General features: G+C 43.7%; 1 protein-coding gene across 4 annotated transcripts in view; it reads left to right on the plus strand.

Moving 5' to 3' along the window:
- Nucleotides 1-14,263, plus strand: part of TBXAS1 (thromboxane A synthase 1) — a 161,643-nt gene that overhangs the window by 57,506 nt on the left and 89,874 nt on the right. For all 4 annotated transcript variants that reach the window (XM_014859250.3, XM_070514549.1, XM_070514552.1 and 1 more), the window contains one exon: nt 4,256-4,352. In XM_014859250.3, the coding sequence (XP_014714736.2) occupies nt 4,256-4,352 (97 nt within the window). The remainder of the gene's footprint in view (nt 1-4,255; nt 4,353-14,263) is intronic.

Below are 14,263 nucleotides of genomic sequence, written 5' to 3' on the forward strand. Positions count from 1 at the left end.
TTTGCTGGACTCATTAGTCCAGGATTTTTTTTATTCCTTAGGATTTTCTATGTGGACAATCATGTCATCTGAAATTAGGCAGAATTTTATTTATTCCTTTTCAATCTATATGCTTTTAATTTGTTTTCCTTGACTTATTGTCGCCCTGGCTAGAACTTCCAGTACTATGTTGAATAAGAGTAGTGAGAGTCGACATCCTTGCCTTGTTCCCAATCTTAGGAGAAAGCATTCAGTCTTTCACCATTAACTATAATGTTAGTTATTTTTTGTAGGTTTCTTGTAGATACTCTTTATAAAGTTGAGAAAGTTCCCCTCCATTCCTGAGAATTTTTATCATGAATGAGTGCTGGATGTCATCAAATGCTTTTTCTACATCAACTGATATGATCATACAGCTTTTCTTTTTTATGCAGTTTATATGGCAGATTATATTGATCGAGTTTGGGATCTGATTTGCGGATATTATGTTGAAGATTTTTATGTCCTAAGTTCATAAGGGATATTGGTCTATGGCTTTCTTTTTTTTGTACTGTCTTTTTCAGGTTTTGATATCAGGGTAATACTAGCCTCACAAATTGAGTTGGGAGGTGCTCCTTCTTCTTTTATTTTGTGTTAATTCTGTTAAATGTTTGGTAGAATTCTCCACTGAAACCATCTGAGCTGGGAGATTTTTTTCCAGGAAATTTAAAATTATGAACTCAATTTCTTTTATGGTTACAGGATTCAGGTTGTTTATTTTATTTTGTTTGAGATTCAGTAGTTTGTAGTTGTCAAGCTGTCAAATTTAATGCTGTAAAGTTATTTGTAGTAGTCCCTTATCCTTTTAATGGCTGCATGATCTGTGGTGACATCTTACTTCATTCCTGATATTGGTATCTTCTCTCTTTTTATCTTTGTCAGTCTTGCTAGATGTTTATTAATTTTACAGACTTTTTTTCCAAAGAACTAGTTTTTTGTTTCATTAATTTTCTATTGTTTTTCTGCTTTCAAATTCGTTGATGCCTGTTCTTTTCTTTTTTATACCCTTCCTTCTTCTTGATTTAGGTTTTCTGCTCTTCTTTTTCTAGTTTCTGGAGAAAGAAACTTAGATTATTCATTTAAGATCTTTCCTCTTTTCTAGGGTAGTACTTAGTGCTATAAATTTCTCTCTCAGCACTGTTTGCTTTAGCTGCAACCACCAATTTCTTTTTTTTTTAAGATTTTATTTTTTTTCCCCGCCCCCCGGTACATAGTTGTATATTCTTCGTGGTGGGTCCTTCTAGTTGTGGCATGTGGGACGCCGCCTCAGCGTGGTTTGATGAGCAGTGCCATGTCCGCGCCCAGGATTCAAACCAACGAAACACTGGGCCTCCTGCAGCGGAGCGCGCGAACTTAACCACTCGGCCACGGGGCCAGCCCCAGCAACCACCAATTTTGATATGTTATCTAATTATTTCATTATATTTATAATTATAATATAGTAATGTGTTTGTTTTCTTTTATTCCTCTATTTCTTGTTTCACTTTTCTTGCCTTCTTGTGAATTATTTGAACATTTTTTAGATTCTGACATTAAAAATTTTTTGTATATCACTTTGTATAGTTTTCTTAGTGGTTGCATAAATATACATTTGTAATTTGTCACTGTCTACTGGTATTGATGCTTTATCCCTTTTAGTGACATGGGCAAACCTTACTTCCATTTTGATCCCTTTTCCTTTATTAATTTTTAAATATATTTATCTTAAGTATTTCTTCTAAGTATACTGAACACCACATTAGATAGTGTTATAATTTTTGCTTCTATCATCAAGTGTAATTTAATAAACTCATAAGAGGGATAATGTATAAATTTTACCCATTCCGTTGTTCTTCTTTCCTTTCTGAAGTTCCAGGCTTTCTCTGTTCTCATTTCCCTTCTGTTTGGAGAGCCCCTCTAGCCATTCTTAAGGAGTAGATCTGCTAGTGACAAATTCTCTTAGTTTTCCTTCATGTGACAATGTTGTTATTTCCTCTTTTTTCTTGAAGGATGTTTTCACCAGATATAGAACTTGTGATTGACAATTCTCTTCTTTCAGCATGTGAAATATGTGCCAATTGCTTCTGGCTTCCGTGTGTGTGTGTGTGTGTGTGTGTGTGTGTGTGTGTGTGTGTGTGTTTAAAGATTGGCACCTGAGCTAACATCTGTTGCCAATCTTCGTTTTTTTTCCTCTTTTTTTCCTTCTTCTCCCCAAAGCCCCCCCAGTAGAGAGTTGTATATTCTAGCTGTATGTCCTTCTGGGTCTGCTCTGTGGGACGCCACCTCAGCATGGCTTGATGAGCGGTCCAAGGTCCGTGCTCAGGATCAGAACTGGAGAAACCCTCGGTCGCCGAAGTGGAGTGCACGAACTTAACCACTCGGCCACGGGGACAGCCCCGTCCTTGGTTTCTGATATGAAATCTCCTGTCCTTTAAATTGGTATTCCTCATAGATAATACATCTTTTCTCTCTGGCTGCTTTCAAGATTTTTTTCTGTTTTTAGTTTTCAGAAGTTTAATTATAATATGTCTTGGCATGGATTTCTTTGAGTTTCTCCTATTTGGGATTCTTGAAACTGTAAGTTTATGTCTTTTGACAAATTGGAGAAATTTTCAGCCATTATTTCTTCAAACCCTGGGTGACTTTTAAGCATATTTTAATTTTGAGAAGTGTTACTTTAGACTGGGCTTCAGGAGTCCAAGAACGCCTTGAATTGTATACAAAATGCTGCCAATGTCCACTTTTCTTAGGAGAATGTCCACAGCTTTCACTAGATTCTCAAAAGATTCCATGACACTCCTCACAAATTTTATAGAAGCATTGGTTTATGGCTTCATTGGGTTCTTTTTGGTCTGCTTGGTCAAAACCAGTAAAAAACTAGTTAGTATCATTTCTTTCCTTCTACCACTTCCATTGAATTCCTGTATCCCAAAGATTCCCCCAACAGCTTTGGAAAATGTGATTACTCAGGCGAATATTTTCTGAGTGCCTAATATGCGCCAGACAAATATTTTTCCCGTAGACAGTGAGAAGGAAAGGAGTTATAAAATTAAAGCCATTTTTAGCTTACGAAAAGTTCCGAGTAACTAGGAATTCGGAGTAAACTTTGTTGTTTTCATGTCTTGTGACTTTACTCTTTAAAATCTGTCCCTTACTGCTCTGAGCTAGATATGGCAGCCGTCAAATTACACCCTGAAAGTATAATTTCACACACTAAAAACATGGCATGATGCAGTGGACCCACTGGTCATCACTCTGGTTTGCTTTATGCAGTTGATAGCCGAGGACTCTTAGTTCCTCAAGCAGGCTCATCCCTGGACAGTTGGACAGTAGATTCCTCTGCCTGGTACACCCTCCGCCAGGACTAACTCCAGTTTATCTTTCAGAACTCAGTTTGGGAAGTAGCTTCTGGGAAGCCTTCATTCTCTCTTCTCCAAGCACTGAGTTGAGTGTGCCTCCAATGTCACCCATGCTTGCCAGATGTCACACTGTATGCTGATTTTCCAATTGTCACTCCCACCAGATTGTGAGACCCTTGAAGGCTGTGACTACGTCTTGGCTGCTTTTATGTCCTCAGTACTTTAACAAATATAACAAGACATGTCCTTAAGCATTGCCTCTGGTTAGAGTTCACCACCACCAGCTGACTGGCGCATCTTCTCCTCCATGTCTTCATAAATGTCATCAGTATCCACGGAGCTCCTTCAGATATAAGTTTGGCAACGAGATGTTCAGTCCTTCACCAACAGGTTTAATCTTTCCTGAATTCTCGCAAGCATCTGTTTATTAACTCACTTTAGACTTTCTCTAAGAATCAATACAAAAGTTATGAGTCTTCTCTTCCTAGAATGTCTTTCTCTCCACTTTTGGAAACTATGGACAATGCTGACCTCTGCCATTCTCCTTCTTGGTCTTACTACTGGATCTTATGAATTCCTTAGCACTGTGTTTACATTTACAGATCTCTTTCCCATCAGGCTTCGAGCTCCTTAGGAGCAGGGACTGTGTCTTATTCATCCCAGAGTCTCCAGGGACAAGGTGGGAATCCATAAATGTTTGTGGAATGAAATTTGATGTCAGATCATCACAGCTATACTGTCTCTCATGATCAGCACATGTATTTCCTGTTCTTCTCCACATCTTTACTTCCTCTTTATCTTTTATCCTCCATTCTAGGCCACTGTGAATTCTTTTTGGAAAGGATAAATGGGTAGATAAATACAACACATTTTAAAGTGATTTTTTTTCTTCCTCCCAGGTACTATTTTGGTCGTCGCATGGTTATCGTCATCTCTGAGCCAGACATGATCAAGCAGGTGTTGGTTGAGAACTTCAGTAACTTTACCAACAGAATGGTATGTAGTTTTCTTTTTGCATATGGATGGATGGGGAATCATTCTAAGATGCAAGGACCACAGATACCATCCAACAGGAACGTGATTGGGCCTCTCATCGGGGTTAGATCAGTTCAACTCAAAACTGAGCTCCCCAGTGAGTTCAGGTTTTCAAAAGAGATGTACAGGACTGGTACAAAAGAACAGCATTTACATTTAAAAAACGCTTCAAGAAAGCTAAAGCTCAAGAGAAGTCATGGCTAATAAAAACACTAAAACCAGGAGGGTTTTTTAAAGCTGTGTTCAAAGCCAGAGGAATCCAGAGGGCACAGGTCAAGTGACTGAGGAAGACTGAGCAAAGTTAATAAATGCCAAAGGGAAAGCAACATTTTGAGCCCCTTGCACTTACATCTTTCCCAGACAGTATAAAAGTCTTAAGGCCAGAAAGGGAAGACAAACCATATTACAGGGAAATGCGTCCCAAGGTAGCAGGAGGAGCCTGAAGGAGGGTCCCTTATGTCAGTTCAAATCTCCACTCCACTAGAGGATGTGCATATTCCATTTTTTTTAGAAAGTACATATCCTTTTTACCTTTGATGAGAAATCCCAAAGAATGGAAGAGGTGACAGCAAGTGGCAGAGGACAGTGTCGTCCATATTTTCCAAAAATAGGGAGATAGGAATTCTAGCAGAGCAGAAGAATGACCTCTATCTTGATTCTTGGAAAGAGTCCAAAGTGAATTAATAAGCACTTGCTTGTGAGAATTCAGAGAATCACTATGCGCCAAACTTTGTTTTTTCTTTTGGTCAAATTAAACTCATCTTCCATTCTTAAAGGCATAGTAGGTAATGTCTTCGCTCTTTTCTTGGTTATTTGGTAAACTTGTGCACATCTGCCATATGCCAGGCACTGTCTAGGTGCTGATCATGAAGAGAAAGAAGACTCAGTCTTGCCCTCAAGGAGCTCACAGTCTAGTGACAGAGGCAGACAGGCAAAGAGGCCAGGACAATATGGTGTGGTGAGTGCTACTATGATGGGAGACACTGCGCCGTCCAGAATGGGGACAGAGGACGGCTTATTAGATGGGAGATCCCTGGGGCTGAGTCTTAATTAGCATAGCCCCCCTGCACTCTCTTCTGGCTGAGCCACCCAGAGTGGCTTTTTCTCGTTAAATTTCATGAGAACTTATGAGATTGATACAGCTATCACCTCTATTTTATAGACAAGGAAACTAACACTCAGCAAGGTTAAGTAACAACGCTGATCACACAACTAATAGGAAGAAGAGCAGGGGTTCATTTTTCATCTCCCAACTCAAGTCCAGGGCTCTTTTTACTGCCACTACTATAACAACTGCCTCAGGTGACCTTTCTAGATTATCAAGGTTTCATTGAGTAGTTAGTTGCTCACCCAAAACATGCTCATCTTCCAGCTCCAGAGCATCATGCCCAATTCCAGACACCACATAACCACCACAAAGAGGTGACCTGGAGGGAGATGACTGCCTCGCCTGCTAACTCCATCACGTCAGAAGGGCTGAAGGAATTGTAGAAATTTAATGACTTCTCTGCTGCCTCTAGGTTCTCTTCCCCAAACATTATGTTATTCTTCTGTTCAAAGGCCCCTAAAGGTTTTGTGTGGTGTCGAAGTCTTAGAGACTGAGTCTGACCATTAAATGCAGTTGTAGATTGTTGCCCCAGCAGATTCAGCACGGAATTTTGATTAAAGAAGTGGGGGAAGGGGCTGGCCCCGTGGCCGAGTGGTTAAGTTCACGCGCTCCGCTGCAGGCGGCCCAGTGTTTCATTGGTTGGAATCCTGGGCGCGGACATGGCACTGCTCATCAAACCACGCTGAGGCAGCGTCCCACATGCCACAACTAGAAGGACCCACCACGAAGAATATACAACTATGTACTTGGGGGCTTTGGGGAGAAAAAGGAAAAAAATAAAATCTTTAAAAAAAAAGAAAGCAGTGGGGGAAGCCAGTGAGTCAAAGGGCCTGGACCACCAAGCCGCGTCCGAGTGGGCAGCAAAGGCACTCGGAGAACCTGCCATGGTTCTTGAGCAGGCCTTAATCCCTGGGCAGTGAGATGAGATGTGGCAGCCGTATGTCTCCTTACATGACACCCAGGATGTCACCAGGGCATGAGACCCCAACAGCTGACCTGGAAGGGGGCTGCATTCTAATTAACGTGCTAGGTAGGAGCAGACATATACTCAACACACGTGTTCAAGCAGGGGAGACAAAACAAAGTTGTCCTAGCTTCAGTCAATTTCTCCTCCAAACCATTTGTCTGTCCTCCCTTACTTTCTCCACCCCTTGGACAATCTGTAGGCCCCAAACTCCAGAATATGGTTCCAATTTCCTTCTTCCACTCAACACAGTACCCTCAGGATAAAGTTCTAGTTTCCAGATGAGATTTAAGGGCTCTCACTGCTCCCCAATATAAGCATCGCTCTAGCTGGACAGGCCCCTCCATTCTCTCTGTAACCTGCTCTGGAAAGCCCTGCCCCTGTGCCTTGGCTCACGCTGACACTCCCACTAGAACTGGAGGCAGCAGGACAGTGGGTCTTGCATTTACTAGCAAGATGAGCTTGAGGGAATTACTTAACTTCTTGAAGCCTCTCATTCTTCCTTTGGAAAATGAGGATATGACCTGCCTTACTGGGCTGTTGTGAGGCTAAATGAGATCACGCAGACAAGCCCTGCCTTAGAAGCGGGAGAGACACGCACTCAACGTGCCTTGGCTGCTGTTAACAAGATCCTCCACCTCTCCCGCACCCATCTAAACCCTAGCTGTTCTTCAAGGCTCTCCTCAGATTCTGCCTCCTCCGTGAAGCCTCAATCCATATTTACTGTCCCCTGTCTGAACTCTTACAGCATTTATCATCGCATCACTTATTTTCACAAGTGATCCCACTGTGCCTTCTACTATTTACAGTTAAATGAAGGTATGCCTTTCACCGTAACTTGATTAGCTCTTTAAGGCTTGTACTTCTTTTTTATACCCCGTGGGCCAAACAGATAACTACCATTTAGTATCTAGTATATTCTTGTTCAAACTGAATTGAATCTCCATCAACTTGACATTCTCCCCAGAAGAACCGGGTATTACCTGAACCTGGAGATGCAATATACTCTCCCTCTTCCAGGTCATTCATAAACACATAAAAAGACCCATCAAAAATCTCTAGGAAACCCCCATGCTTATCATCTTCCATCTGGGAATGTATCCATTTATCTTTACCCTTGTTTATCGTCTTTAAGCCAATTCCATATTCATGATAAAACAATCCTTAGTGACTCAATTTTGTAAAAACACTCTTTAGAGTGGGATTTTCTCACAGGTTTTTGAAAGTCAAATTAAATTGGGTTCTGTGGTTCCCTCTTATCCATATGCTTATTTATCTGCTCTAAGAACTCAAGGAGATTAGTGAGGCGTGATTTCTCCTTACCAACTCCACGCGGCCTTCCCTCTAATAAGCCGTGTTTACTTAAGTGTTCCGCGATTCGGCTTTATTATACATTCATTCAGTAAACATTAAACGCTTACTCCATGCAAGCTTTTACCAAATGGTCCCTTGTGATACAGAAAATACCTCAGCATATTAGTTTGATACATTAAGTGAGAGGGAACTTAAATAACGCATGGCTTCATTTTCCGACTGCGAGAACCCATCTCTGCTCACAAATCCAGGCTTGATGCATGGGTGTCCTTGACAGCCTCGTGGAGAGTGGCTGTCCTGTGGGAAGCTGGGTTCAGCTCTGAAATTTGATGTGAGCTGTAAGCATCCCATGAGGGACTGACAGAGCACACTGGCTGGAGGTAGGGTGACAACACGGGAAACTCCCTGACATACATTGGTATTGAGCAAATATTTGAATTCAAAAGTTGTTGAACGAGGGGCCAGCCCGGTGGCATAGTGTTTAAGTTTGCATGCTCCACTTTGGCAGCCTGGGGTTCACAGGTTCGGATCCTGGGCACAGACCTAGTATCGCTTATCAAGCCACACTGTGGAGGCATCCCACGTAAAATAGAGGAAGGCTGACACAGATGTTAGCTCAGCAACAATCTTCCTCAAGCAAAAAGAGGAAGATTGGCAACAGATGTTAGCTCAGGGCCAATCTGCCTCACACACACACACAAAATTGTTGAATGAAGTATTTTTTTTCAAACTCCAGAACACTGGGCTGAACAGACTGTGGGTCAGATCCAGTGTGGCAGTTCTAACATCACGCTTTCCTGTCCACACTTATTGAGGCACTCCATTCTGTGCAGCGTCTCTGCTCCTTCTTGCCCACTTTCCAAATGGACTCCTTGAGCCTCCATCAGGGCCCTCAGAACTTCCTGAAGTCCCTTCATGGTGGTGCAACCACAGTTCACCGTTAAACCCAAATCAGTCTTCCTAGCCTTCACAGAACCTCAGTTGTCCCAGTATCTCAGGACTTGGTTATTCTTTAGATATTTTTAGTTATCTCCCGTTACCATTGGGTTCTCAGTGAAGCCATGGGGGCAGCTCCTTTTTTAATATCTGAGGAAACAGGAGCCGGGTCCGCATGACTCAGCAGAAATGGTCATAAGCAGCAGTAGGACTTCTGATTCCCAGCCTCCGCTCAAGGCCGGGAGTCAGGGAAGCTGTGGGAAGGGTGATAAGAGGGACAGTGGTCTCAGGCCCATGGCAGACTGGTTTAGCTGGATGGGGGCACGGAGAGGATGTGTCCAGTCACCAAACCTGCTGTGGGGAGCTCTGAGTTCTGGTCCAAAATAACAGCGTGGAGAGTGGGTCAGGCTGCAGGCATGCCCATTCCCAGGTTCCACCGCTTGTACGTGGAGTGTAGGTGGAAGGTGGTAGTGGCTGTATGTGTGTGGGGTGTGGGTGCCAGCCCTCAGGTCCTTACAGGCAACACAGGGGTCACCTCTCCAGGCACAGGTCCAGCCACTCCATCAACTCACAAGAGTCGCATCTAAAGCCATGTGATGGATTCGGTCATGGTTTTATCCAGAACCAAAAAAAAAAAACCCAGGGCCTGGCTGCCCCACATGTAGCCCCTCCAAGGGCTGCCTTCATCCTCTCACCACATGGTTGTTGGAATCTTAGGACGAGTTCCTGTGGAACCACAAAGCCCTCAGCTCTGGCAAAGATTACTAAAGTTCTGAGGCAAATTAGTCACTGGAAACCTGATTACCGTCTGCATGTGTGGCAGCACCCCATTACCGAGAAGAACAGGCATGTATCAGCTCATCGCAGAGCTCCCCGGAAAGGAAGACTCCATTCAGAGCTCCAGGGGGGTCGGGTCACCTGTGCTGGGGCCACAGGGACCTGCCTGCTGGCATCTACTGAGGAGAGAGGGGGCCTCGGCAGGTTGGCCACAAAATTGTCCCCCTACCCCTGTAGCTGGTACCTCTCCACCGACAGCTTTTGAAAACTTGCTCACCTAGAGTCTCTGATATAACTAAAACACTGAGTAAACTAAAACATGCGGGTTTTCAAATGTGAGCAGTAAGACTTGCGTTGTGAGAATCGTTTTCGTGCCTGACTTAGGGACGCTCTAGCCACCTCAGTCAAACCTTGAATTCTTTTTTAACTTTGCGTTTGTTGAGAAGGGTCAACCACAGGATGGGTCCACAGCTCTGAGCGAGGCGGGGGTTCTTACTTAACATGCAGACGGCAGAGAACCAGAAACTCAGGAGTGCAACCTCATTTGCCTCCTATTTGGAGGCAGCTCTCCTTGTTCTATGTGAAACATCGTGCTCTGCACAGGAAACCCTCCAGCCTAAGCTGGAAGTTTCTAAGCCTGGGATGGGCTGCCCAGGGCAGTCCCCGGGTGACAGGACAGTGGGATACCAGCCCCCCGCAGGCTCTTCTTTCACCTACTTTTCCCACGTCTGGATATTGGCTGGTCCTAAAAAAGCCAGATCCCAGGAAGTGCATTTGATCTGTACAAAAACCTCGCTTCCCGTTTTCAACATTGTAGGTAAGTTTGAACTCTAACATCTCGAAAGGCACCGGAGGCCTCGGGAAGCCTTAGGAAAGCACGAATAGCGCTAAGTGGTATTGATCTGACTGCCCAGACGTTCTTCTGTCAATGCCAGGCAGAACTGTTTTAAACTTCAAAATCTTGTTGAAAATGATTTCATATTTTGTGTCTTCCTAGACCCTTGGTTCAGCAGGAAGCCATCTTTATATTTTTTTTTAAAAAATAAGTAAAATCTTGTTCTTATATTTATACCTCCTCTCCCTAACTCTTGTGGTGGCTGAAGTGGAAATAGGTGTGTCAACTAGGAGATTAACCGCTAGAATTTTGAGGACAGGACAGTAAATGAGCCATAGAAGCAATTCTGGTCTCTTAATGCTTGTAATCCTGAGCATTCCGTGGAAGTCAAGTGACAGCTCTCCTTCTCATCTCCTTTTTATAACACCCTTTCCATTTCCATCTTCTCCCTCTTTTAAGTCATAGCCCAGCAGTGTGGGAAAGGCACTTGGCTTAAATTTAAAGAAATGAAACCAGATTCCAGATTTGCTCCCTTTTACTAGCTGTGTAACTTGAGCCAGTCCTTGAACTTCTCTGAGCCTGAATCTCCTCTTGTGTAAAATATGAGTGCCAGACTAGCTGACCACGTGGTTCCCAGTTCAGGTGGCAGTCGGTGCCAACAGGTAAACCATGGAGTCCCACCAGCATCCCAGAGAGCCATTTTCAGCTTCAGATGCAAGGCTCCCTCTTAGGGCCCTTCAGGAGAATTTCTTCTCCTAAGAGTGACAGGCGCTATATCAGGGACACCTTTGTCCCTCCTGACCGTTGCTTCTGGCAAGAAACTCTGCTGAGAGCTGTTGAAGATTTTCTCCAGAAGATTTAACCAGGCCCCATGACACCCTTCCCCGTAAGGAAGGACCCACGCTGTCAGGCACGCTGAGATGGAAGCACAGTTCCAAGCCTGTGCTTCCTTCCTCCTTGGGTAAACTGCTGGGCACTCTCTCAGGCAGAGCTGCCAGAGCACATTGCACGCCTCTGACCAAATCAGAAGAGGCCCCCCTTCCACCAGCTGATGCCGAGTTGGCAGACGGAGCCTGAGCTGGGTTTAGCCCCCATGGGCCCCCTGAGCCAGCTCCTTGAGCTACGGACACACCACACCACCTTACTTGGGAGGGGAAGGGAAGATTGTATGATTTTTATGATCATCTTCTAAGCGCAAAGGTGAATGGGTGGAAATTTTCCAGTGGGGACAGAACAATTTTACTCTTTCAAAACACCAAAATATAAGCCCTGCTTGGTTGAAATCTTTGTACAACCAGAGAGCAATAGTTATATGCTGAAAATAGCATATGTCCTCAAGTATAGAATTTGGGGTTATCCAAGTGATAGAATTCTAGAGTTTTCATTGATTAGAATACAACGAGGGGCAGTGCCGGACATTTCACACACCCAGGTGAGGGGGGAGACAGGTGGTGCCTGGAGCTTCCTCCTGTGTGCAAGGTTGAGTGAGAATCAGAAAGCTAGCTTGCAACAGCGGTCTTGGCCTTTTTGTGATCACGGCATACTTTCTGATATTAATATTTTTGCAGCCTACTTGACATACTCGGCAATCCTCACATCATGACCACCGATTTATAACAGCGTCTCTCAGAGTTTTTAAAAGCACCTCTCTCTGTAGACCTCTTACCTGCAGTTCTGTGTGGCTGTTTGAGGAGAACTTAACTGCCCTGCCAAGGCATCATAGAGATCAGACAGCTCTTGAGTCAACACTCTCGCATGTTCCAGGACACAAGAAAACTTTTCTTGGCCACGGCTTCATATTCTTTTATGCCTCTTATGCCTTTTTCATAACAACATGCATACTCAGTTATCACAAAAATGCTCTGCATGCCTTTTGCAGCACCCTGGGAAGAGTCAGTGGTTCTATGTGGCTCCACCAGGTCAGCAGAGAATCACTGGTTTCGCCCGTGATAAACACCTAGTAAATGGTTGCTGTCTTCATGTGAGCACAGAATGCCGAGGTATTGGTTTTCTTTAATAACTTGCTCCTCAGGATTGTATAATTCTTCGAAGTTTAAAGTTTATGCTTAGCTAGTCTAATAAGAAGTTAGATTCTATTTTAAGCGATCTTAATTGAAAAGACAGACATGTTCAACTGTCCAAGGGAAGCTTAGCAGGGGAGCCACGAGATTGCTCCTGAACCATCACTGCTTATCGGGACAGTGCTTCCTACTTACTGAAGAGTTATCAAAAAATTAATGGACTAATGTGAAAGGCACTTTGTTAGTCGTAAGATCAACAAATGTTGGTTGTAAACCACCCCATTCCAGCCCTCCAAGTCAACTGTGAGCTCCTTAAGGGCAAGGATTCCATTCTTTGTCTTGATGGTTTCAGTGCCAGCATTGTGCCTGACACACAGTGGCTGCTCAATAAATGTTCACAGCTTGCTAACACTGTGATGGACAGGATCTTAGTTGAGTGAGAGGATGACTCCTAGGTTTGGGGTGTGCATTAGAATAGGTTTTTCAAACTTTTTTGACTGTAGCCTATAGTGAGAAACATTTCACATCATGACACAGAAGACACACATATGCTCTCACACACATCCTCTCTCATGCACACACACACACACACGTGCTCTCACTCTCACACACCCTCTCATCCACTCACACATACACACTGACATACACACTCTCTTTCTAACAAACGCACCACTATCTTGAACAAAAATTTAAGAACAAAATACTTACTCTAACTTTGTGAAACACTCTTCTGTATTTTCTACTCCATTCTATTTCTTGTTTCTCTTTCTTTTCTTTCTTTAGTGCTGATTACCACCCATTACACTGATTTCATGACTGGCTATGGCAGTCTGGAACCCCCCAGCCCGAGAGTGATTGGAGGTCCCTTTTCTGAGACTCGGGACACAGGGCTAGGCTGACCAGAGTCTGACCAGTAAAGCCCTGTTTCCTTGGCTCTTCCTTCCAGGGACCAGTGTTCCCTTCCTGCCCCAACACCCACAGTCCGGCCCCCATCAAATTTCCCAGTCCCGTCCCTCTGTCCTTCAGAGGAGAGCCATCTGTACCTTCCAAGGCATCACTCAGTGAATCTAATCCATTATTATGTGTGGACAGGGCTGGGGGAGGGGGAGCAGGGAGTAACCGATAGGCACAAAGCTTCAATTTGGGGACAGAAAAAGAGTTTTGTGGATGGACAGTGGTGATGGCTGCACAACAATGTGAATGTACTTAATACTACCGAAGTGTACACTTAAAAATGGCTAAGATAGTAAATTTTATGTGTATTTCGCCACAATCTAAAAATAGATATATGTGTAGACAAATTAATAAAAAAAATACCTGGAGTAGTCTCCTGGAGACAAAGTCCCAGGGTTGGAAGAGTTCTTGAAGGACATTTAGACCAAACCCCCTGGGTGCCCAAGTCTCCTGTGCAGAATTTCCAAGAAGTGGGGTATGGTCTCCAGCGATGGGGAGCTCATCACTCAAGGCAGGTTATTTTATCTTTGAACAATTCTGACTTTTGACTCTGGAAAGTTCTCCTTTCGATGAGCTAGACTTCTCCCTGTAGCTTCCACTATTGACCCCAGTTCTACCCCTCAGGGTCACAAAAACACCCTAATTCCCTCTTCCACGTAACGCATTCGATAAATATTTTTTGAGCACATACTAGTGCCATTATCTGATCTTCCAAGTCTTCTCTTCCCAGCAAAACATTCTGAAATCTGACAACTATTTTCTATGATATTATGTCATGTTCTCTCACCATCCGACTGCTCTTCGGAAATGACCAATTTGCTGCTCTCTCTCTTAAACCATCTAGAAAGGAAAACATTATTTTACCCAATGCCCCTCAAATTTTCCCGTAAAAAATGGAGAATTCTAGTGGAAGTTGGAGGCTGAAGGGAGAGCACTGTCATGGCAGGTTGGTGAGGGGGACAT

The sequence above is a fragment of the Equus asinus genome, chromosome 1 (genome assembly GCF_041296235.1).
Source record: "Equus asinus isolate D_3611 breed Donkey chromosome 1, EquAss-T2T_v2, whole genome shotgun sequence".
Lineage (NCBI taxonomy): Eukaryota > Metazoa > Chordata > Mammalia > Perissodactyla > Equidae > Equus > Equus asinus.